This window comes from Montipora capricornis, chromosome 3, assembly GCF_036669925.1.
Source record: "Montipora capricornis isolate CH-2021 chromosome 3, ASM3666992v2, whole genome shotgun sequence".
NCBI lineage: Eukaryota > Metazoa > Cnidaria > Anthozoa > Scleractinia > Acroporidae > Montipora > Montipora capricornis.
Genome location: NC_090885.1, coordinates 70,636,390 through 70,663,269, shown reverse-complemented (window position 1 = coordinate 70,663,269; position 26,880 = coordinate 70,636,390). Strand labels below are relative to the sequence as shown.

The window sequence follows — 26,880 nt, the reverse complement described above, 5'->3', positions numbered from 1 at the left end:
GTGAAATTTTAAATATGCGCGGCATTGGGAACGAGAACTTAAACTAAGAACAGATTTTAAAGGACCATGAACTCGCAGGCATGGGGATCCGTTCTCTTAACCTCATCCTCTCTTGACCAGGGGTATATGAGGACCAACGAGTGGCAAGGAAACTCTAGTGTCATTTGTTGGATTTCTTATCTTTTAGACAATCATTTCATGCAAGGGCCAGCTGAGCAAAGTAGAAGTGTCGGATCCAGCAAATAATTTGTAGTCTAAAAAAATAATTATGAGGATGTATGGATTTTTTTTGTTTTACCAATATTTCGTCAGGCGTGGCCTGACTTCTTCAATTTAAGGAGTTAAATGATTAAATCAGGAGGCAGGGAGCTCCAGGGATTAAATGATTAAATCAGGGAGCTCCCTGACTTCTGAAGAAGTCAGGCCGTGCCTGACGAAATATTGGTAAAACAAAAAAATCCATATATCCTCACAGCCAGCCTTGCATCATTGTTTTATCTTTGCGGTGGTCTGCTCGAAAGGTATGCTCCTCTGATCACTTTCGCGTTTCCCGCTGTAGCCATAATTTTAATATTTTATTTCACAATCCTTTATTCGTAATTAGTTACTTTTCAAATCTGTGCAATGTAATGATGTGTGAACGAACTGAACTTATGCAGCGTTTTCTTTTCGCCTCAGTACGTCTACAAAGATTTGCTTACATGAAGTGCGGGCGTCCACTGCTGCGAAATAAAAAATTCCCAGAGGAAAAAGCCTGTTCAACTTTGCCACGTCATATTCAGTGTTTTGCACCGAAGACTTCCCGCTCTACCTCCATTACTAGTAGAACCTGAAATTCCCGCTATAATTTTGGATATTCAATGACCCACAATGTTCATATCCTTTTGTTGCTTGGCAGAGTAATTGGTAAATCATCGTTCGCACGGGATCATTACATCATCTGCTATCAACAGTTGCGCGTCAAGAAGAAGACGGTGAAAGATGCCTTATAAGGATATGTATACAGAGAGACTATACGGGAAGTTAGCATGGATTATATATTTGTTAAACGTCGTGGTTACATTATATGTCCCCATACACGACGTATCCACCGTGAATGACGCGGGAAAACGAGGACGGTTTTGTGTTTGCAGTCAAAACATAAAGAACTGTGTTGGCAACCAGTAACTCCCAAACGCGTAATTTATTATATTTTTCCAGGATATACACAAATATATTACCTCAACTTTTAAACAATAATGAACGGAACCAAATCAAGTCTTATTAGAAAGGAATCAACCAACTGCCGACTAATTTTGTTTGACTATTAACTGTTGAGACGCTTTCAAGGACTAAGTTTAAGAGATGGACTTAAATTAAGTTATGGTTTTAAATAGGTAGGTAGAATGTTTATGTAGCTGATTGTATTGTTGTTGTGTTTTGTTGTGTGTTACTTGTGTGTCTGACCTGTCTTTCAAATTAGTCTTTTTTACTTTAATTTGGCTTCTACTTTCGTTAGCTTTCACAGTTATTAAGGAAGCCATTGCTCTTTTTATAATTTAATTTTCTTCATTGTAATTTGTTCTGTTAGGAAAAAGGGTAATAAAGTTGTTGTTGTTGTTGTTCAAACGGAGTGGTCTCTTATCATCTGCGTTGCATACTCGTATACAACGTGTGTTCAAAACAAATCGGCGAGGTTCATTCTTATGCTAATAGGGACCTTAAGATCGGAGAACGACAAAGACTTCCGTACTGAGCATGCGCATAAGGTTTGGAGGCCGACATTTTTTGAAGTGCGCGTGCTCAGAGCGGAAGACTCGCACTCGTAGTTGTCCTCGTCCTCCCATCTTAAGGTCCCTAATAACACAAGTTGACATGCGAGAGCTTTGATTAACTATTTTGCCTTAGAGAAGGTTGAAGACTAATTAAGGGCCGATTTACACGATACGATTTTGCCGCCTGCGACAAGCTCACGACAGGCCTACGACGTGACTTACGATTGTCGCAGCGTTTTAAAACATGTTTTAAAATGCTACGACATTTTTTCTGACGTACACAACAATCGTAAATCATGTCGTGGGCCTGTCGTAAGCCGTTGTCGCATGCGACAAAGTCGTACCGTGTAAATCGGCCCTAACGGACATGCATTCGTGGATATTGGATGACGATCTCAGCAGCCTCTCCTATTTAGAAGGATTGATGACTGCATCACCAACCAGCGATGTTATGTTACCATGTAAAACAACAATTACTGCGTAACGAAATGCACTCGATATTGTGACGCTACAGGTTGCCATAGCAACGGTAGAGTCATTAAAAAAACCCTTACTTTTGTCTCTAAATCCTTATATCTCAAAAACGAACTCGGGAATCCGCGAGTTTTTATTGCTGCCACGTGGAAAAAGAAAAATCTCTGATCACGGTAACAACTGATCTCACGACCCACAGATCCCACTTTACCTCCTGGCGGAGCTGCAAGGCCAGACGGGGGCAGCACAGTCGGTCTTATAGATCTTTCACGACTGATGATGACGACGAAGAACGGGCTATGCATAGGTAGCCCAAGTCACAAGTATTAAAAGCCTACGTTACATTTAAAACATACGTCCCAACAACAACAAATCTAACGATTTTGGAACTAATCAAAACGTTACTCCCCGTCGCTTTTCTTGATGGTGATGTCTGCAAACGCAGTTCTGTCAAAGGACCATGGAGTTTTCAACGTTAAAGCCTTTGGAGAATTTCCCATTTCCTAAGTCCCTCAAGGCTTTTTTTTATATGCCTGAGAGCCAGGTAACACTCCACGTACGAGTTGACCATTATATTAATAAAGCTGACTGCGTTGTTTCAGTGGATTGATGCAAATTCTTGGAGCAAACTGAACTGTTCCAGATTGCTAACATGGATAGTTCGTCGAACATCTACCACGATTGAACGAACCTACAGGAGAAAGGAAGTAAGTGCATTAAAAAAAAACCTATTTGAGCCACAAGAAACGAACTCAAAGCAGTCAATCAAAAGGTCACGTTAAACTTCCTCGAAAGAGTCATCCGAAGGGACATCATTTTCTACGGCCTCCAGGATACCACATTTTTTTCACCCGTTCTCGATGATTGAGGGGTTCTTTTACAAAAAAAAAGTAATGAACGTTGAGGAGAAAAGAAAACCGCAAAAATTAATTCCCAGCGGAAATTTCGGTCAATCCGAGCCGCAAACCTCAAAAAATCGCCAATCCGCAAAATAGAAGTCCCGCAAAAATTTCATGCTACACGTCTTTTGTTTGATTGCAAATTGGCCCTTTTGGCCTCGTTCAAGGTTAAATATTCTTTTGAATTTTACGTTTGAAAGCGAGGCCGTCAAACAAAAGAATAGATGGCTTTCAACCACGTGATGAGACAGCCATGTTGGTTCATCGAGAATATTAAATCTCTGAAAAACATTGAGATTGCGGTTATTTGCACATTTTGCACAGTCGAAAGGGAAAATTGTTGGGCTGGTCTTTCATATACCGGGTCCGGAATAATCAATGTCCATAAAACAAAAGAACAAACCGAACATAACAATACCTAATCAACAAGGCCTAACCAGAATAACAATGGCGCTTTTGTCCTCCGCCATTTTAGTCCGGTATATGTCTAAGTCTACCCAATAGGCCATTTCCGAGTTCATGTCTGCCTCCTCTTCAAAGCGAGTCTAAGTGCGAAGTTTTTGTGATGGTAATTAGTTCTACTTTACATATGAATGAAACCTAATTTTCATAACAAAAACTTCGCACTTAGACTCGCTTTGAAGAGGAGGTAGACATGAACTCGGAAATGGCCTATTGTTGCCTCACAACATTTTGCAAGGAAATGAAAAATCGTGAAACTTGAAGTTGGTTGAGACCCTGGACATAAAAGACGAAGTGACCGAGGCACTTACCAATTGTGTAAAGAAAGCGGCCTCCCTCGGCTTTTCTGAATATTTCTCGTAGTGATCCAAGTTCTCCTGCAGTTTTAGCGTCAGTGTGTCATAATTACTTCGAATCACAGTCAAAACCTAAAAATAAAAAAGCAACTACAGGTAACTTAACTAATTTGAGAAATGCTGTCTCAGAGAGAGTCCTAACCGACTGCTACACAATTCCGTGGTTCAAATAAATATGTAAGACACATCATAGCGGTAACCCATCCGGAGATCCCGGGTTCAAGACCCGCTCTGACCACTCGTTGAATTTGATCCTGGTAGTCCCTGGTTCAACTTCCCAACCGCACTTGTAAATAGCCAACTGGTTTGCCTCCAGCCAGTTGGGATTCTTAACAGTTGTTGTTGTTCTTTTCTGTCGTTTCATTGTGTTTCATTGGCCCTGAAAAGCCCCTATGGGGAGCGGTCAATTAAGTATGTATTCTTTGTATGTATAACCAGTTCCCCGATAACTTGATAGCTCAAGAGTAGAGCAGTGTACAGTGTAGTCGCTGTTTTAATCTGAGATGTTCCTTTCGGGCTAGCCTGCGATGATCATTATCTTCGAAATCGATTTATATCCGCTTTTGAAATATATGACATTTCATACATTCACCGTCCAGGATAACACAGTTGAGAGAATAGCAAACCTGTTCAGATGACAAGGAGGTAAGATGGTTCACCGCAGCCCACGAATCAATTTTAGGCGTGAAATGGTTTACAATGGCCCTAAGGGAACAAAAAATGATAACTTGCTACAAGAGCTCATCAAAGGGAGGCTCTATCTCTCACACTTGGCCCGAGTAGATTTATTTATGGAACCATTCCCTTGGGAGATTCAGCACGCCCACTGTTGTAAATATAAAAGCCAATCAAAACAAAGCTATCATAGCGTCAAGGAAAACAAGATACCTTTCGCGGGAAAAACCTGTTCCTAGCTAAAAATAAATTTAAGGACGTTCGCGCCAATTGTTTCTGCGCATCCTTACTGCGCACGCAAATGCACTCGCCACGTCATACACGAGCGCGCGCGGTAAGTAATAAAATGAGAAATGACAGGGCAAAAGGCCATTGCTATAGCTTTGCCTGGATTTAACGGTCTTGGACTTTCGGTGACCCCTATTTTTCTTTCCAGAAACGGATTTTATTTACAATTATCTCCACGTTGTCCAAAAATGAACAAAAAATCAATGTGGGAAGTTAAAAAAATTTCAAGATTTCTGCTCACGGGACATCAAATTCTGCCATCTTGCGGCTGCAAGGCGCGTGAAACTGTGGTCGCTAAATGCGAACTTGATCTTTAAGGAACCTCAACAGTTGACTAAATTCACTTAATAAGTCCACTTAAACAATATTTGGCAGAGAGGATTTCACTTTAAAGATTTAATTGCAATATATTTGGGTTTACAGACACTGGCCTTATTCGCTAACGAAGCCCGATTTTGTCACATTTTGGGTGTTTTTCCGGGCATGTTCTCTCCAAAACGAAGTCATCATCTTACAGTGGTAAAAGTTTCAGAAAAAAATCAATGTTGAAAATTTTTCGCGCGAACGTCCTTAATCGGGAAAGGGTTGACTAAAGCTAAAGTCATTAGTGGAGATAGAGGCTGCCCTTGACAAGCTCCTGCTTGCAAAATGCAACTAAATACGAAAAATTCAAATTAACCAATTCGCGGCAATTCGAAGCAAAGCCATGCTTGTACATGTAGCTGAAGCTAAGGGCGGGAAAATGCTTGCCAGCGGTTAACGCTTAGGGTCACGCTCCCAATTGGTCAGGAAAGTGGCGTGAGATTTTCTGGCCAAACAACAAACGCACAAAATCACACGAAGCCCACGCTCTAACAACAAAACCTACAACGTGACCATAAGACACGCAAAGGATGCATTTTTCTGGTTGAATTGCTAAACAATTTTATTAAATTACGACCAACCTGACATTAACAAGCGAGCTAGCAAGGCGAGCCGCTGCGTCTTTCCAGTCGCCACCATTCGTTGAATGTCTTAAGGCTGTTAAAAACAAAACAAAATCAAAACACATCCAACAAAGAAAGAGTGCAGACTCACTTGCAGAATTCAGACCGGTTACATAAAAGAAAAATCGGTGAACGCAGCGAAATCAATAAGGTAAACAAACACGTCGGCTCTGAAAATCAGCCTTTCTTCCAGTTTTAGAGACAAAATCGCGAAGAGCCCCGCTACAGGCCCAAAAGCAAATAAAGGAAGCCACCAACAGCCGCTCTACGATCCTGGTATGTTCCCGGAGCCCAGCAAAACAGTTTTATGAAAAGAGGCAGGCACATATCAAGCCATGCTTTAATATTTCGAAAAAACTGCGACATCAAACAACATTTCGTCGATTATGAAGTAATTCTGACGCCAATCCAGCAGAAAATTACTGGGCATGCGCTTTTCTCACTCCCGTTAATCTCCAAATGTAAGGAAGAATGTTTGCTTCCCACAACGTTAAAAGGAGTGAGGCGGAAAAGTTTAAAGGGCAGTCATCAATATAAACTACTTACCCATTGAGTAAAGGTTATCAAAGATCTGGTGAACTCGAATTATCTCGTAGTAAAGTTCGTCGTAAGACGTAGGGGAAGGAAGAAACGTGTCTCCGTAAGTGATAAAAAGGTTGAAAATGTTAACCACCTGCACAAAATAGAAAAAAAAAAACATGAAAGAATAGCAGTCAGATACCTTACAGGAGTCAGTGGATTCTATAATACCCAATGAGGCGTTGACCCATAGAGACGGAGCTAAAAAAAGGGGGGGGGAGGTGGGGTGGAAAATTGTGATCATTCTCTAAAAGTACATATTTGAGAGCTGTGCAACGTAGCAGTAGTACACTTTGTTTTCACGTGCTCACAATGCAGTGTTTCCTTTTAGCAGAGGCTTCTTATGTCTTCTATTTCCTTGACTAACGGTGAGGAGAAAACAGATCGTTGTCTTTTGTCGAAATTGGTTGTGTTGAGCATGCACAGCGGTTACTAAGTGACCGGAACTGTGCAGTTTCACAAAAGGACAGCGTAATACGCAGAACACAGTGGTCTCAAGTCAAGGTCAGCAAGCATACTAGGGAGCATGCGTTTTTAACAACGCCATCCAATGTCATGGATTGCGGATAAATCAAAAGTGAGATTCGAGCCAGGGCTGGCATCTCTTTTCAAACTAAACGTCATCCCAGCTTAAGACAAAAGAAAACAGGCCTCAACTAGCAGAAAAAGGAAGTACAGTAATCTATGTTGAGGAGCTAATGGTAGGGTAATTCGTAGCCGCGTAGTGCAGCGTTTGGGTAACGTGTTTTGTGTCCATTCAGTAGTGCAGCAATGACAGTAGACACTTTACCTTTTTCGACACCTCTAACTGGCTCCGTGCAAACGGACGCAACCGGCATTGTTGGCCAAAACCTCCGGGCCAACATTGTTGGCCAACAACTCCCAATATTGGCCAATATTGTTGGCCAAAAACTCCCAACATTGTTGGCCAACAACTCCCAACATTGTTGGCCAACAACTCCCAATATTGGCCAATATTGTTGGCCAAAACTCCCAACATTGTTGGGTGTTACATGTTGCGTCCGTTTGCAGACCCTGCTCCATGTTGTTGTGTGTTGTTAGGAGTTGTTGCCCGAAGTTTGAATCTGGTCAAACTTTTGAGCCAACAATACAAACATCCCATGTGACGCACATACGATCTCCTCCCCCTTTGATTTGTGTTCTTCTCCCCCTCCAAAAACTAACACGGCAACGTTCGTACAGTCTACTGTAAAACCAGAAACCCATAAGGGTTGAAACGTGTAACGGCCCCTTGTGTGCTTGGAAACAAGCTTCTGAATATTCAATTTGCTAAGTACCATATTTGGAACAACAAGAGCGCGGGGTTTCCAAATATGGTACTTAGCACTGAAACATTCAACCAATCAGTTCGCACTGGAATATTCGGAAGCTGTGAACGCGCGTTACACGTTTCAACCCTTATGGGTTTCTGGTAAAACTCAACAGAGGCTTGTATGTTAAATATAACATGGTCAGGCCGGGGTGAATATTTTGCGTTCTTATAGGTTCGAGATGACATTACAAAAAGGCGACTGAAAGAAAAAAAAAACGAACCTGCGACGCCAGAGAAAATATATTGCAGGTCTTTGTGAGATGAGTTTCACTGGAGAGAAGGAACTTGAGGAAATTCATGAGAGCCGTCCAGAAGTTTTTCCAAGAATAGGCAAGTCTCACACGACACCGCTTTTGATAACACAACATACGATGCAGGATTCCAAATGTTTTGCTAAAAAAAAGATAACTCTTGAATCGTCTACTATTGCGAATCTATTCGGTCATGTTAATCTAAAGTTAAACCCCGGCTACACGTTCAAACGTTGTTATAAAACATTTGTTGGATCAACAATGTGAGATCGTGTAGCATGCATGTTTGATGACGTTTGTTCAACATTTTTTGTTGGAAGAATGTTTTGATTTCGATCAAACATTTTCTCCAACATACAACAACTATTGAAGCGTGCAGCCGCCCTTTAAACAATGTTGTATTGCAAAGACCAATCAGAGTTACGGGCCCAGTTTCCAATCCGAGACCCACGAGCAATCCAAAATGGCGGAGGTGGACTAAAGTGAGTGAGGTGTCTCCAACAATGTTATATGCCAACATGTTCTCGAGAGTGGAATTACGATAATCATATAACATCACCCAGCGTTGATAACCATAATTACATGCTATATACACTGGTCTAAAAGCAAGGGCCTCTCAGAACAGAGTGAAAAAAGGAAAAAAAACTAATGCCTTTCGGACTGGATGTGAACACGGAGCTTCGGCTTATAGGAACAGCTTCCATTCACTAGACCAAGATAAAAAAGTTACAAAGTTCTTTTAATATTTGTTACCTGTTGCTTGGCATCTAGAATAGGATGACTATAATTCATCAACGATTAAGCCTAGGCGCTGATTTCAAAATGGTTAGCTTTGTTTTAAGTGTGGCCTGACCTTTCTCTTTAGTCGTCTAAAATAATTTGTTAGCGACTGTTATTGCACGTTTACAGCCCGGCCTTATCTCCTTACCATGTTTCGTCACAAGACCTCCGTTCCCGTTGGCGAGCTCAACTTTTTCTCCCGAATTTCAGATGAGTTAATTTCATTGATCGCTGTCAAACGAGCATGAGAGCTGTTTCTCACTCTTTTGGAGTGGCTTTGACTTTAGAATTCGACAGAAGATCTCTCTGGCCAAAGTCACGCAACGCTGATTGTCGCATCACTTGTTGAAAACAGGTTTTTCGAGTTATCCAATCAGAAACTGTCTCAAATGTAATGTCCAATCAGCGAACAAGTTCAATTTTTGAACTGATTTCCTGCTTGGAAGTAAGGCTCCGGGCTCGTGCCACCATAGGCGCTTATCTCCGGTTTCTGCAGCATGAAGCGACTTGGAGTATTTCTACTCCCCCCTGGACGGGATGCTAGTCCATCGCAGGGTTATCCCCAGCATTTTCGCCGGTACCCATTTATACACGTGTAGTTTTGTCTCGGACCTCAATTCCTCTGGCACCCAGGGTATTGGCAAAACTGAGGCCAATAGAAATTATCAGCAAAGGTGAAAAGTCCACGTGTTGGTGATTAAAATTGCTTCCAAAGAGAGGTTATCAAAACGGGTAAAGATCACAAAGATCAAAAACTGCATAGCTACCTGTACAAGTCTGCTGGTAATGTTTTCATCATGTGTGTTACGATAAACTCCACCATGAGGTCTAAAACAATTTCAAACAAATATCACTGTAAAGCGACCAGTCACTTTAAGAACTACACGCAACCCATAATTCCTCGATAAGTAAAGAAAGTAAAATCCTTTATTTAAAAACACGATTAGCTTTTAAGCACTACATGCTTGAGGGGCCGTGTCGTCTGACGAAGGGCTAACGCTCGAAACGTCAGCTTTTAGAATCTTTGTACGGTGGTCAATTTACATTATCAACTCCCTTGATAAAACCAAATTTTTGTATACTTCAGGTGGTACCTTTTGTGGTGTGGTACACTATGACAGACCGGAAAATGCTCAGAGACAAATGTAGGAGTAATAAATCAGATGAAATGTGAACAGACGAGGGAGGATGGGGTGGTACTGGTGGCAATCTAACTAACTTGATACTTGCCTAGCAGAGCACATGCCAGCGGTCTTGATGGAGTGTACTTCTCGATAACAGCACCTCTGTGGTACATTTCCTAAACAGAACAACGATAGGTTGTTAAGAAGCAGCTAATGGCAAGTTTTTCTTCTTTACCAAACGAATGGGTTTTTAGACCTCTGTTGAGAATTTTAGGCAATGTTTTTTAGGTACGGAGAAATATCTTATTTTAATGATTTGGCGCATACGTGAAAAAACAACTACAGGAATTGAGAGTTCGCAAAACGAACTCACGAATCAGCACTTACCACTCTGTACAGAGGAACAGAAAATGTCATGTTCGCATCATGGAGAAAAGCATTTGCGTATTGATCCTGCGAAAGTAATAATAGCAACTTCAACTGAAAGGCAGTAAGAAGAAGGTCTTTCCGAGAGAAAATCGTATTTCGTTCTCGGCACATCAACTGTATACCGGACCTGTTTTCCAAGACATCATACTCGAGTCCGCTCATAAAAATACTATTTTCCCAACACATAAGTCACAAAACGTTTTAAGATAAATAATAATAATCTTTAATACTTATACAGCGCATAACTCTATAGGAATATAAGTCTAAGTTAAATCGCAGTTTTCAACGGAACATTTTACGAAAGAGACTTTTTCAAGCTACTAAATGTTCTCTCCTCCTTAGCCGTTGCCTTCCTCTCATGCACTCGGATTAGCTATAAAATGAAAATGATTTATCACATGGTTTTGTCAAGCACTGACTTTAATCTGTTTAAATAAATAACGGACCGAAAGTCGTTATCATTTTCATCAGTAGGCCTAATTAAGACTTTGCATGCCAATCTAACAGAAAAAGAACAGGATATGATGACCAGGGGCCCGTTTCTTAAAAGTTCCGAAACTTTTCAGGCGTTTTACGGGCACCATTAATCTCTTTGTATATCTTCAAACCACGGCGATCTCGAGACACGAAATGTCGCCATTATGTTGTTCTTTCGGGTGTTGTAAATCTCTCGAAAGACCAGCTTTCGAAAGTAAGCGGATCGCAGTCTTAGCGAAACAGCCAACAATAACAATCGTTTCGCCCACAAGTCGTCACCCCCACACTTGAGTCGTTTCGCCCACTCTATTTTGCTGCAGATTTGCGCGCTTTACTACGTAAACCATCGCCAAACTTTGGGAAATTTGAAGCACTTTAGTCGATCGTGAATTTGCTTGGGGTATTATACACGGAATTAGGCTCTACATTGAACGAAGCGAGTTGTGTCTTCCGAGTTTTGTGGATGAAATTCCCAAAAGTTAAGTCGTATTAACCTTGAGCTTGTTTTCACTTACTTTGTACCGTAGAAGTCAAGTTTAACTTACATTAAAACGTGATGGCGAATCGACTTAAGTCGTGGGCCAAACGACTGTACAAGTTCTTTTGCTTTTGGCAAAACGCAAATTTCGACCTGAAGTTTGCTGTTTCGCGTAAACGCGAACCTAAATCTCCCTATTATCTTCATTTCTTACCTCAACAATGCAAGTCAAAATAATCTGACACAATTTGGCATTGCTTATCCCTTTGTCATCTATGGGAAAAGTGATATAGCAGAAATCAGACAACAATAGAGTGGTTTTCAATTGAGTGTCGAAAGTATTAGATAATTACTTTAGTTTTGCATTACTTCACTCAGTGATTGGTTCAAAGTTCTCGCGCCACTTTTTCAGCCAATCAGAAGTGAAACCAAAACCAATCGTAGCTCGCGCGTGCACATTTTCCCGCGCTTTGTGTCGGCTACGTGTAATTACTTCGAGTTTTGATTGGTTTACTGGATTGTTTCCGTCCTTTTTGATTGGCCAAAGTAATTACTTTGGTTTTGGTTTTACGACACTCATTTGAAAACCGCTCTATTTACAACAAATGAATTAAATGTATATATTGGAAGTGCAGGTTCCGTTTCTCGCAATTGTCGGGACAATTTAAGCAATTGTCTCATTCATTAAGTCCTTTCACGGAAACACATGAGCCCAACCAATCAACCAGCTCCCAACTGGGTGACTTCATAGCTCAGTTGGGAGAGCATTGCACCAGCATCGCAGAGGAGATGGGTTTGAATCCCGTTGAGGCCCCTTGAATTTTTCAGGTGTCTAGAAGAGACAATAATGTTTAAATTGTTCAGACCCGTGCGACGAACACTTATCCCTTTGGAATATTAACAACACTGAAAGAAATTAATCTGTCAACAAAGGATGCACGTACCCTTAATGTTCTGCAGAGCGATGGATGAATAAGTAAGTAGGGTCACCAACAAATTGGTAGGTTGACTCAAATCAACAGGAACATCCTCAACTACAGCAGCTACAAGAGTAAGTTTAAATTGAACTTTCATTTATATGATAAGCTCAAAAATGCACGCATTTTGATTGGTTGTCACCAACGATCTATTACAGGACAAACGCAGAGTTGACGTCATATCAAATACTTTTAATTCTTTATTATGTAAAACAAATGGATTCCATGTCAGCAGTGCGTCTGTTCAGTAATAGATCGCAGAAGACGTCAAAATGCGGTAAGAACATTAGTGACACACTCGGCTATCACCTTTTTGTTCTTACCACATTACACTATCATTTGAAGAATGTTAGGCTGATGGTTTTCAAGAAGTAACCCAGTTCAATCACATCCAACTGTATTAGTGACCAGTTTTGATGCACTACCGTCGAAACAAATAACCCACCGCCAACCACCGGTGGCTCAGGTGGTTGAGCACCGGGCTGCTATGCGGGAGGTTGTGAGTTCGACTCTTGACCTCAATATTTGGACTGGAATTCTGATGATCTTCATCTCTTAAACGCCTGATGTACAGTATGCTCTTTCTACCTTTCTTGGGAGATGAAGAAATTTGAGCCATTTTATTATCATAATCTGCTGGGCTTTTTTCTTACCGGAAGCTGTTCTTTTGACAACAGGTGGAGCTGCTGTAGGAGAAGGAGGAGGGCTGGTACCTGGCGCAGTCTAGAGAACACAAGAATAGAAAAGACAAAAATAACAACGAAATGCAGTTCACCCAATGAAAAAAAAAGGCATTTGGCATTTCAAAGAAATACGAGACGATGATCCGATGTAGGTGTCATGATAGGGACAGAGATTCACATGTCTGTCAATACATGTTTTGCACAAGCGGGTCTAAAACATAGGTCACATTCCACAGGCCAAGACTAAAAGCCCCTGCTCCACTGATGAACAACCAAGCCAAAAGTTTTCCCTAGACCCAAAACAACATTGTTTGTAGAGTGATTAGGGCTAGGACATGCATTTGGTGTTGTTCTTTTATCTGTAGCACAGTGACACGTACACTGACCTGTGTTTTAGAACCGCCATTTTGCACATCAGCTTACCGTCACATGACTGAGAACAGTGAAGAAGTTCCTATTAAGATGCACTGCTTCATACAAGGCAAGAAGCACCGCTTCATTGGTGCTAGGAAAAAAGAAAGACAAGTTTGGCTTTGAGCACAGAGTATGTCATTGTGTGACTGTGTTTTAAATAAAAACGTAGTTCTACATGATTAAAAAAAGAGGAGAAAAAAGACTGAAAAGTGTGAAAGGAAAGGAACTTTATCTAAGTGTCTAGTCTTCTAGCGCTGGAGCACTAATCGGGAACACTGTCAACTGAAATCAACATTTTAACACAATTTGGTTTTTGTGGAGAGGGGAGAAAACCGGAGTACCTGGAGAAAAAAACCTCTGGGTGGAGAGAAGCGAACCAACAAACTCAACCCATGTATATGACGCCGAGTCTGGGAATCAAACCCAAGCCACATTGGTTGGAGGCAAGTGCTCTCACTGGTCACTATGCCAGCCCCGCCCTAAAGTTGCACTTAATAAAACAGCAAGGGGTTTTCCAAGTTATAAATGGCAGAGATTACACAAGCAAGGCTATTAATTTTTGAAATGCTCCGTAGCTTCATAAAATGGAATTGAATTAAAACTTAATATCCCAATATGCTGGTCTTAACAAAAATTGTGAAGCATTTTTTTTCCCTACAAAAGGAAAGAAAACTATCACTGTGACATTGACTAGAGTATAAACATAGGTGAAGGTTAAGAGGTTGGCAGTTGGGTTGAAAAGGCAATGCAAATGAATGTTTTGAGACAATTAAGTACTGCATTTCACTGTTGAGTGTACCTGAAACACACTGGTCTTTCTGTCTCAGCTACAAACATACTCCCAACCTGAACACAAAAAAGAGAGAAAAGCTAACTTAACCTTTGCATATTCTTTTTGGCTTTAATAAGGATGTAGTGACATAAGAATAAAAAGGGCTCCACATACAAAACTAGTTATTGAACTAATCAATCCTCCTGATGCATGCTCTAGCATAGCTGCATGTTTCCTGGAAAAAAAAAAGATCAAATTAACATTAGCTAGTAAATCTGTTTGAAATAGTTTGATTGGCAAATAGGCAGATAAGCCAGTATAGCTAAAAACAATGATGGGTGATTTAAGAATATGATTGGATATATTTACCTATTATAATCAGTTAGTGCAGCTGAAATCACACATCCAAATCCCTGTAATAAGAAGACAGACAAGTTTAGGTGAACATCTAACAGAAAAATATCCCCTGACAGGGTCCAGTCGTTCAATTACAAAAACGATTACTGGAAACTGAAATTGCAGCTTCTTTTTTTGTGAAAAACATGATTTCACAAGATTTTTAGCCTTCACTTTTGACTTTTTGTTTTCCCTCTCCATAAAATTTCACTGTCATGGCGTTTTGACTGGCAGAATTCAAGGCTCATTTGGGAGTTAAAATTTTTAATTGTGGAACAGAGTGGCCTTTTGCAAACTGAGGCGTGATCACAGATGACGACAATGATATGACAATGATGAAAACGTTTGCCACAACATCAGGAACCTCCCTATGCTCCTTTCGAGATGTCTGCAGGTTCTTAAAGCAGTGAGTGTTTCACAGCACAAATTGAACATCCCACCATGTCTTACTATTCTATAACTTAGTGTTGGTGCTGATACGTTGTTCGTATGCCAGCTGACATGTTTTCACTCGTCATCACATACACTGGTTGTGTGTGAGCCGGCACATTTTCACTTCTCAGCCCATACATTAGTTGCGTGTCAGCCGACATGTTTTTACTTGTTGGCCAACATATTGGTTGCGTTGCTGATGTGTCAACCAATGCGTTAGCTGATGCATTGGTTGGATTCATTACCATCCCCAAGGACAATATTGTCACAGTGGCCATGTTGGATGGCAGCAACAATAACCTGTCCCTCTACTGGGAACTAAACTTTATTATTACGCAAAATCTGCGAAAATAAATTGTATTGTATTGCCATCCAACATGGCTGACATGTCACGTGGGTGCAAACCAAGAATCACACATTCAAATATATTTGACAAGCAGTGTCTTTCCTCAACTTCAACTTCAACTTACATTCAGGGCCAGCTCATCGTCCAAGATAGACAGTTTTACAATGTACGGATTTGATGCCTGAAATCAAAATTGGGGCAACTAACTGTTAGAAAAAGAGAAAATGAACAACAGGTTGTATTAAGAACTAATAATATTGTGTCATGAATTTAAACTTTTACAATCAGCAAATCCTACAAAACATTCAGGTCAAAAATATAACCTGTAAAAGTTTGATTTTTAAAAATTTCAATTTATTGGTAAATTCCTACTAAAAAAAATCACTTAACACTGGTACTGTACATGTTGTTTTATGTGACCTAGGTGGCTTTGCGACTCAAGCAAGCTAATGCCCTTAACATGGCCATAAATGTACTGTAACAGTACCTTGCATTTAGTATTGATTATATTTAGTACTAAACTTAAGCCACTGTTTTGCCTTGACCTCTACAATGTACATGTACTTCTTTGGAGTGCAGGGATGGCACAGTGGTGAGAGCACTTGCCTCCCACCAATATGTGGCCCGGGTTCGATTCCCAGACTTGGTGTCATATGAGGTTTGAGTTTGTTGGTTCTCTACTCTACACCGAGAGGCTTTTCAGTGCAAGAACAACCAGACATTTGAATAAAGTTCCTTTCCTTTCCTTTCTTTGAGCACAAAATAACACTGACCTCATACTTTCTGTAATTAACAAGGATTGTCAAAAGAAGCATTGCCTCATAACCATGCTGCTGTCTTGCCACTGGATCTGCAAGAACCTAAAAACAAAACGTACCGTACATCTCATGGATGAAGCCACAAAACAAATCCCAAGCAGAAACCAACACGTTCTTGTTTCTGTTGGTCTGCAAAAGAATTACCTGGATGACAGCTTCAAAAATGCTGTTGATCATGATATACTCCACGATTGTGTTTTGACTAACATTGTCTGTTGCCTGTCATAAAGAAATATATCAAGAAATAGAAATATACAATTATTATTATCCAAATCAAAATTAATCTGATGTCATTTTAAGGCTGTTACTATAGACAAAGTTTACCTAGTAAGTAACCAAACAGAACGCCAGCATTCAGCAAGGTAGTCAGTGTCTTGGATATTACTTCATTCTTGAAGCATGAGGAACTAATTGTGGAAGTGGAAGCTCAACTTCGATAAACATTAGCATGTTCCCCATTAAGTCTAAGAGTACACTCCCTATTGAGAGGTTCTGTCAGGGTAAATTTCGATAAGCGACATGACCTAAACAGTAGCGACAACGCTTAAAGTGAAATTCGGACAAACGACATCCCTTCTTTAAATTTCCGACGGACAGCAACGTGAAACATTGAGAGACCAAGTCAGACAAGCAACAGCAGACCCCCCCTCCCTGGCAGGGCCTCTATTGACAACAACAACATTCACTTGAGAAGCAGAGGTTTGGTCAGAACAAACTGCAATACTAAGGGGGGTGGCACTCAACTTCAGTTCAGACAATGGTTGCTAAGGAAGGTTCTTAGCCAAAGAGCCCTACAAAAAGGTTGCATGGATGGTTCTACGAAGTAACTTTTTCAATGGAAATCTGACATCACTTCAATTAAAGGTGCATGTGCTACTAGTCCCAGTCCTCTGCCACACATTTCAGTGAAAAACATGTAAAAGCTCCCAGGAAACAAAAGGAAGAGGCAGTTTTTTCACCAAATGGGAACCATCCCGCCCTTTTTCGTAAACTGTAGCATGGAATTTCTTTTTGGACAAAAAATGGAACTGATATTTTTAATAGTGTAACTAAAGGAGGGTCTTATGACATCATAATTCATTTGAGAAATAATTTCTTTGAAAATCCATGCTACAAATTTTGTGTTAGAATGTTCTCATACTGTTGCATTTAAAAATAATATTGTGAAAAACAGTTAACTCACTGAGTTTTTAGGCATTTCCTGTTTTGGTCAAGTGATACACCAAATATGTTTGTGAGTCAAACCATACAAAGGAATTTTAAATAGAAACACACTTGGCAAAACAGGATTACTGTAGAGTTGAGGAAATTTGAGAAATGACTATCTGAAAGGGTCCATAGCAACAGTTTGGTAGTTAAGAGCCACCCACCTTAACCCCTATAAATCAGAACCAATGTAACAATGAAATTGAACAGAAGTGAAAGTGGACACTTTCCAAAGCTTTCTGATTTGTGTACAGTGTCTGCAATTATTGCCTCAACACTTAATACAATTGACACTTAAATACATGTAATATGTACTTATTGAATGAGTGGGAGGAGGGCTGAAAGGGAAAATATTTGGCCTGAGGTCATGACGTACAGACTGAGGGCAGCGAGGTCCATGCACCATGACCTCCGGCCAAATAATTTTATTTTTTCTGTCCGGCCCAACCCAAACTAAGTCAATAAGCATTTTTATCATATGGGGCTCTTTATGAGAACTAAGAATATGAAATTTGGTCAAAATAAGTTTATTTGTTGTTTGCATTTGCATTTCTGGCCGTAAATAACTTGAAGTTTAAAAGTGACAAGATCCTCAAAAATTGCATCGCACGGAGCAGTAGAGGTTACTAGCAGGGCAGTACGGCGGGGCCATACGGGCCATAAATTATAATGATAAAGTTAATTTCCATTATCATTATTATTTGATATGGCCCAGTGGTGAGAGCACTTGCCTCCCACCAATGTGGCCCAGGTTCGATTCCCAGACTTAACCCTGCGTTGACCTTTAAAAGGTACTTCTTTGGAGTGCAGGGATGGCGCAGTGGTGAGAGCATTTGCCTCCCACCAATGTGACCCGGGTCGGATTCCCAGACTCGGCGTCATAATTATGTGGTTTGAGTTTGTTGGTTCTCTACTCTGCACCAAGAGGTTTTTCTCCTGGTACACGTACTCCGGTTTTCCTCTCTCCTCAAAAGCCAACATTTGACTTACCGTAAACGTCCATGTATAAGCCGCACTTTTTTTCGCAAAATTGAAGCCATAAATCAAGGGTGCGGCTTATCCATGGATACATCTGTGTTTGGAGTTTTATTAAACCTAATTAATATTCATACAACTTCTTAAGAACTCCGTAAAGAAACATAAAAGAAACTGAGAGCCTGTTGCTGTTGTTCATTGACTTTTTAATGAGTGGTGGCTCCTCAAGGAGCCGTTTGTGTCTTCGAGTGTTTATCAGAGAATCTTGCTGTTCTTCCAAGCGATTAATTTTCGCTTTACTCGAACAAGTAAACAGCAACCTACAAGGAATCTCCATTCCTCCGCACAGCTCTTTGCAGTGACGTCTTCGGCCAGTCACTTCCACGCATATCTTTCTGCCACGTGCGATAAAATACCACAAAATTGGCGAGTACTCGCAAGGTGAATGTTCGACTGTTTCGTTGTCCTTGACCACCTTCTCGGCAAATTTGTCGACTGCATTATCAAGCTCCTGTTCTGCATGAATTTTTTCGCCTATTGCGGGTACATCTTTATAGACGTGGTGATGATACCCAGGCCCTGGCCCTGGCCCTGGCCCAGACTCCTCCCCACATTTAAAGCTTGGCTACTAAGCACTCGTTCGTTTTGTTTCAATATCGAAGGAATTCCAACTTTATGGTGAAACCTTGATTGTTTGTCCTTGTTGGTTTATAGCAAAAGAACGTTACTGGAACTTCAAACTTTATTGTATTACATTTTTTTCCAAAATCTGCGCTTCTAAATTCGGGGTGCGGCTTATCTACGGATGCGGCTTATACATGGACGTTTACAGTAATTGAAAATGTGCTATGGTCAGCGCTAGAATGACTAGACACTTAAATAAAGTTCCTAAATCCTTTACAGCTGACCCACCTCCAATGTTTCACAGCAGTATGTCACATATAGGCATTTAAACACCACAGGGCAATGGCAAAACCAAGCCACGAATAGAGGACTCTGAGGTCGATGATTGGGGGTCAAAAGGTAGGGGGGGGGGGGGGGGGAGAAGGGGTTTGACCACTGCAGCACTCCAACCAAGTACAGCAAATTTTCCGTAAAGAGCGATTTTCTATAAGGCGTGAATTCTTATGGGCTTGTTAAACTAAATTACTCATGTGTATATTAATTAACAGCTAGATCACATTTTGAATCCCTTATAAGACTGTAAACCACTCACTGTCACAAGGATCAATGCCAGCTTGAGACACAGATTCTTTAAGCTTACTGTGAAAAAAGAGACAAAAGTAATGAAGGTGCTGACATAATTTGTTATTTCTCGCAGATAAGAAGTGTGCCATGATTGGTCAATTAAAGGGGAGGTGACCTAGATGTTGTAACCCATTCACACCTAAAGCGTCTCCAATCGGCGAGATAAATCATCTGGTATTTGCCAGAGTAAAATATATGCCGTAAGTTTCCCTGATAGACGCGTATCAACCAATAACTTCTTATTTAGAATAGGTCTAAAGGGCGATGAAAACTGCAGCTTTTGTCACACCTCCTCTGAGTCACTTATTCATCTTTTTTGGACGTGCAGCCACACATCTCACTTTTGGAATAAACTTACTGAATGGCTGATAAACCTAAATGTACTTCCTAGGGATTATGCTTTGACAAATACTACTGCTTTGGGTCTGAGGCCAGATATCTCTCAATTCGCACTTCTTATAAATTATTGCTTTCTCTTAGCACGATATCACATATGGCTCGCTAAGACAAAAGAAGGCCATCCAAATCTTACACATTTCATACGCACTTTAAAATCACGATATGAAATAGAAATAAAAAGTGGAGACACAAAGAAATGGAAACCTCTTGCAGGATATATGAAGATCTAATTAATATTAGTATATTTCTTCACCTATCTGTATTTATCTCCTACCCATTAGTTTCTTTCAAATCTCCTGTCAGGTGCATATCTTACATTACCTGCAGTGAACCACATGCCTTTACCCTGTTTTTGATGCCTCCATAGTGCAACTTCAAGCTGTAATGATAATTATCTATTTTTCTTCTTTTTTTTTTCTTTGCCCTTTGTCGTCACTGCATGTGTTAGTAGTACTGTCTTCACTGTATTTGTTAGTCGTGTAGATTTGTTAGTCGTTGTAATTCAAACACTGTTAAAATTAGAGTAATATCATGTAAATAGAGCTAGTGCTGTAACTAGTCAGTGTACTGTTCGTAAGCATTGTATTCTCTTGTATTGTTGCAAATAAAGGAAAAAAAAAAAAAAAAAAAAAAAAAAAAAAAGTTTCCCTGATTGGGTGGGGAAGGGTAAAGGGGTGATATACTGCAGTACTGCCTGCTGAGTTAAAATGTTTGTTCCAAATAAATAATGATCTAAAAGATAGTGATAAAAAAATTAAGTAATGTTTAAAAAATGAGTGGCAGTGTTTTATTGTGGTTCAAAAACATGAGGCATAGCCAAGTTTGCAAGTATTTCCAAAACATTCCACAAAAATGGTTTCAATTGTGAGAGTAGAATATTAGCATACAAGAAAAACAAGCTCATTAACAATTCATGAGCCTAACAGCCTATCAAACCATTGATAAAATGTCATGTGTATGAGCTTTATATCCTGATAAAACACTCCTCATTAGTATTCTTTATATAAAGAATACTAACGAGGAGTTATGGTTCAATTGCTTGTCATAAATTTGACTGGACTAAATGTCGGCCATAATTTGTAGCCCTTAGACTACATGTATGTCACTATCGCAGTGTTTACAGTTTTGAGCCAGCTACAACGTACATGTATATACCTGGATAATCCCCAACAAGAAATGTATGTAGGCTTTCCAGTAAACCCTAATGAGAAATAAAAAATGAACTCCTTAATAAAAAAGATTCAATATTTTGAACTTCATTGTATATAGTTTTGTTAAAGTTCTTCCTTAGTTGAAATAGTGAGCCCACGTTAAGAACTCAAACTTCTCTTGTCACGTACACTGTAACATTTAAAAATTATCAAGGTTGAGTAATGAGCCCTTGTAGGCTACATGTATTTTAGTTCTTGGATTAAATTTTTACCACTTGCATTACTTCATTAAGTTAAACATATTAACATTAACAAATTAAAGTAACTTCTAAACTTGACTTTTTAACATTTCTTTTGTCATCCTCACCATGTGTTTATTTTATTTTACAACTTACCTGCATTTGTGCCTCTGCAGCATCAAAACCAATCAATATGTTAATTACATCAAAGCCATGATCTCCTAATCTTTTCCTGTAAACAGCTCGTACCAGTGCACATAATGTCTGAAATATAACATACAATGTAACAAAGACAAAATGAAATTATGAACGAGCCAAATATGTCACTCACATTTCAATAGACCATTTTACAGTTATGTGCTTAGGAACCTGGCATTTAAATGAAAGTGAGGCTGGAAATGACCTTGTTATGATACAGCCCTCCCTCCTTTTCTTATGTTAACTAATGATGTTGTTCTCATGCTAATCAGTTGGAATCTACATAAGAAAAGCAGTGGGGTTTCCATCAAGGCAAGGTCACCTCCTGCCTCACTTTCATTCATAGGCCAGGTAACTAAGCACACAACTGTAAAATGGTCTATTGACTTAAAAACAACATTCAATACAAACAATAACATCCACTAGCATAATAATTCTTTTATACATGTATAGAGTGAGTTGGAACAAAGGATGTAAAAGCCAATCTTGTTCTTGTGCTGGTAAGAACTTGACACTGGTACTTACCTGAAGAGAATTGACTAATTTTATCTGATGGTCTCCTCGCAATGCAATGCAGCATTGAGAAAATAAGAGATTGATATTTTCCTGTTCAAAAGAATACAGATAAAAAGTAAAATGAAGGCATTTTTCTAAAAAACTCTAAACTCGAAATAAGTGGGAAAAATACTGTACAACTAAAGACTACATGTAGCTCGTCCAAGGTCAATATCAAGCAGCAACGCTGTTGTAAAAGACCTTCTCACCAGACAACAACAGTAGTAAAGATGAATAAAATTGAATAAAATAGATACTACTACTACTACTACTACTACTACTACTAATAATAATAATAATAATAATAATATTAATTATAACAATATACATGTAATTATAATAATGATAACTTTAACCCATTGACTCCCAGGGGTCCCCCATTCACGAGTAAAATCGTATGGCGTTAGACAGAGTAAAATACAAGTATGGCCGGTTTAGGCCAGTTTGGATGTCAAAGGGTTAATCATTCACTTCAATGAAAGGGAAGGATACCAGAGGTTATCCCCATTGAGGATATATGCCCGCAGACGGTGGTAATAATACTGATTGAGAGAAGATTTTTTATTTTAGACGTAAGCACGAAGACACACAATAAAAGGCATGGCACCTAAGGCACATGTGGATGGCTTGTTAATCAACTGTAAACCCATACAGGGCTCTGTGATAATTTGTTTAATCAAAAAGCCCCCAACAGCAATGTACCAATAACATCATAATGCAATAAGGCACTATCTGTTGTTCTTTTTTCTAGAATCCCATCCTGGTAATATCTTTTAAGGGTTTTGTGTACATCTATGCGTTACTGTTTGAAGATTACCATATACATTTTATATTATCGATAGTGCTTAAATGATTTCAAACAAAACCAGAGGTTTAAAGTGACCCCTATTTGTCTTTTTTGCATACTTGGCCTCATGTACAATAAGCCCTTTTGAGACATCACTGCTAATCTAAGATGGTCCCATTTTGCTAGAGAATTCAAGCAAGACCATGTGCAACATGGGGAACTCTGTTCCCTGCTCAGGCCTTCTGAATAGCATATGGGATCTTTAGCCTCCCACAGAGTTTATGAACAAGGGTTCTGAGACGCCACACAGTTTATGGCTGTTACCCAAGACGACTTTAAGTTAGCCTCCCATGCAGACATTCTTAGGGTTTTGTCATGCATTCTTCCCCCACTAACGTCTCCATTTGTGGATTAAGGACCAATCAAAAGTCACTTTTCCAGTTTCGGGTAAACTTGTGTTTTGCATGACATTCTTTCACAGCATGTGATTGGCTATGCACAACACAATAAGTCAATGCTGATTGGTTTCTTTAAATGGTGAGCAAACAGCCATTAAAAAGAAGTGGTTTTTCGTTTCAGCAGACGTTAGTGGGGGAGGAATGTGCGACAAAGCCCTAAGAATGTCTGCGTGGGAGGCTAACTTTAAGTCGGCAGTTGGCTAAGTTGGTTGATATACTTTTAAAAACTCATACCTAATCAAACAGTCAATAATTTCACCACAGTAAAGAAGAATATACAGCAGAAAAGTTGGTTGTTTACTCAATCATGATGACATTACTTTTTACCTTAACATCCATGAGTTCTTCTTCACTGAGCTTATCAATACACTTCTCTAGATACACAGCATTGACCTGAATAGACAAAAATAATAGTTACTGCTGTGAATAGACCAAATCGGTTAACTCAGTGTTGTACCTAATTAAAATCTCCCAGGGTTAAGATTCTTTGAGTACTGTATTTGTTGGAGTTTGAAGAGAAGGGCAAGAGGAAGCGAGGACGACCAAAGAAGACCTGGAAGACGCATGTGGAGAAGGAGAGCAAGAGTGTTGGTTTGGAGAAAAAGGACGCCACGAATTGAGCAAGATGGAGAGTGGGAGTTAAAAAGATTGCTGACAAAGTGGTGTAAATCCAGCCACCCCCGTTTACGAGGATAAACCCGGATCAAAATTGCATTGATTGATTGATTGATGTACCATTCACATTTAAATGATATGGAAATACATGTACCTGGAGAAAATTGCTTTATTACTATACCAAAGGGTTTGAGTTGGGTACAAAATTGCTTTAGCCAATGACCATTTAAAAAATGGTCTATTAAAAAGATTTCCCAAGGGATGGTTTTACAGGTGACAAGTTTTTTCCTTGAAAGTGGTTTGAACCAAGGAATAACATTGGTGGAATTTCTTGTTCAGGTGAGTGTATTTCTGAGGAGCCCTGGGCCCGGTTGTTCGAAAGCCGATTAACGCTAATCCCAGATTAAAAAATTACCAAGGAGTTTATTTCTCTACTCCTAAATAGTTGTACAACGCTGATATTTGGCAAAATTTTACATTAGAGGAAGTCAATCTTGAAAACCAAAAATAACCAAAAGAAAGATGCACTTAAAAGTTGAAAACATTTAACCAAAGTTTATGCTAATCCTGGATTAAGTTAATCGGCTTTCGAACAACCGGGCCCTGTTGTTTTTTACTGATATTTAGACAACCTGAGTCAACCTTTGACTTTAAAGATGACTTTCTTTCATGTTGTCAAAAAGTCAGTGACACAAAACAGTCTCTCAGGACCTCAACCACCTGGCCTAGATTATCACATTCCATCAAGGAAAGATTTTTTTACAAAAGAAAACAGAAATAATAAACAGCTGGACATAGTCATGGCAAACATGTTCAAAGCCAGTCAATTTTCCTAAAGCTCAGTCCTAAAACCTGCTGACAAACTCAATAATCTTTTCATTAAGTGAGCGGTGCTTGATAAAAAAAGTGATATCACATAAAATAAGGTATAATATTATTGTCCAGCAGTGGAAGTTCAACCCATTGATGCCCAGGGGTGAGACATACATGTAATAGATTTTACCCAGTCTAATAATTATAATAATAACAATTGTCGCGGCTAATCGCCATCGCAAAGTGCAGCAACGATACAGCTTAACAAGGTCGAACCAAAAGCATACAATGCCACGAGTCAATGGAATAAAGAAGTCTCAAGCACCAAACCTCCACTTAGCAATGTAGTCGTTAAAGATGAAAAAATAATGATTAACATAAAAATCAAATAAAATAGTGATCCCTGTGGAATAATAATGCAAGAAGCTGGGTCAGTACTTGAACACTTATCTCACCCTCATTAGAAAAAATTCATGCCAGAAATTTGGACTCAGACGAGTTGGATCTTCTCCCTGAAATGGAAAAGGGTTATACATGTAATTCAATTTCTTTATACCAAATTTTTACCGAGAAAAGGTATGAAGCGAAGAGTTGTACCCTTACCAAGACCAGATGTGCATTTCACAAAAGCCCTAACACCTGTCATGGCTTTTTTAGACCTGAAGAGTTCCCAAAAATTTGAGAAATAGACCACTGATACCTCAGGAATGGTTAAAACAAATTAGGTGATTTTCTAGTATACTGGAACAACAGAAAGCCCACTGTGTTATCATCTTGGACCACAAGTTCAGTAACGCAGTGCCTTACTTGTTGTTAACAATGTCCCATAGCTAGAGATCATGAACAAGTGTTGTAAGGCAGGTGATACAAGTATGTATTATTATCATGCTTATCTGATTTTGCTACAAAATCAAAACAATTACAGATAAATACATAGGCAGAACTTGCTCCTCAGTTATTTGAAGACCCTGAATGTTGGTCCAGTTGGGGTTGAAACTGCAACCTCAAACGAAGTAGTATGCTGCACACAATTATTGCACAGCATTGAACTGAACTGTTTTTTGGGGTCTGTAAAATTAATTGTGCGGAAGACTTTTCAGTAAACAAAGAAATATTATAATTTTCCATAAAAAATTTCCAATTCAACATGACCACCATGTAATCAAATCAAATGCGCTGGAACAAAACTATATACAACCTTGATCACAAGTTCATAAATTTAATTGGCATGGATTTGTTTACATTTTTAATTTAAGGTGTTCTCTGGCTCAAAGCTATCAGTGGTAACAACCACCGAACAAATTCAGTTAATCGAGTTAATCATTCCCGCAAGGATACTGAGTTTAGGAAAGAACATGCATACATGATCGAGGAACATTACAATGATTTTTTTCCATAGTTGTCTCTATATTATACCTTGAAAAACTCATCATAGATTCCCACGATCTTCTCTTTTACCGGCTTCTTTGGTGATAAAGGTCCTGAATTGATGTCAGCCATGGTACAAACCATCGCATTTAAAAATGCGCCACAAAACCAGAAGGAAGCGAAATGATGTACAAGCTTAATTCAGGAACTTCCTCATATCGACTCTTGTTTCGCTCCACAGACAAAGCTTTTGATTTGCAACAGTTTACAGACGACCAGTATATCTTCAGAAATACTGAAAGCCGATCAAAAGTACAACAGAGGTACAATTATCACGCAAAATATTGTCCTTTTGTAGAGAAACTTGACAGAATGAATCGAAAAATCAAGTAAGAACTTGTCTGCTGCGCACTGGCACTATTGAAGTTATCCGCTGACAATAAAAGTTACGGGCGTAGTTAGAGCAGAGACACAATATTACAAAATACATAACGTACCTATAGTCCCAGCTTATAGTGTATACAGATAAACTCTTTTATGCCACTAATATAGTTCGCAATAACTATGCCTCTTTTTACCCTTTTATGTCCTCTTGTATAAGATTATTTCATCGCAATACTGAATTACGTTACCTGAATTAGTATCATAAGGGGTGTAAAAAGTAATTACCATTTCGAATGACAAC

At 39.4% G+C, this 26,880-nt stretch overlaps 1 protein-coding gene across 1 annotated transcript; it reads right to left on the bottom strand.

Moving 5' to 3' along the window:
- Positions 1 to 1,164: 1,164 nt before the first annotated feature.
- On the bottom strand, positions 1,165 to 26,598 carry LOC138043879 (armadillo-like helical domain-containing protein 3). Its single transcript, XM_068890373.1, has 26 exons — positions 26,244 to 26,598; positions 25,283 to 25,339; positions 23,727 to 23,792; positions 22,125 to 22,205; positions 21,558 to 21,665; positions 21,167 to 21,212; positions 19,581 to 19,627; positions 16,328 to 16,402; positions 16,139 to 16,225; positions 15,490 to 15,546; positions 14,561 to 14,604; positions 14,366 to 14,426; positions 14,219 to 14,265; positions 13,429 to 13,510; positions 12,976 to 13,045; positions 12,290 to 12,388; positions 11,560 to 11,618; positions 10,349 to 10,414; positions 10,068 to 10,137; positions 9,605 to 9,665; positions 8,028 to 8,199; positions 6,441 to 6,567; positions 5,853 to 5,928; positions 4,572 to 4,650; positions 3,901 to 4,017; positions 1,165 to 2,919 (listed from the first exon to the last, which is right to left on the bottom strand). Exons 1-26 carry the CDS (start codon positions 26,337 to 26,339, stop codon positions 2,827 to 2,829), a joined length of 2,043 nt encoding a protein of 680 aa, XP_068746474.1. The 5' UTR covers positions 26,340 to 26,598; the 3' UTR covers positions 1,165 to 2,826.
- Positions 26,599 to 26,880: the final 282 nt, after the last annotated feature.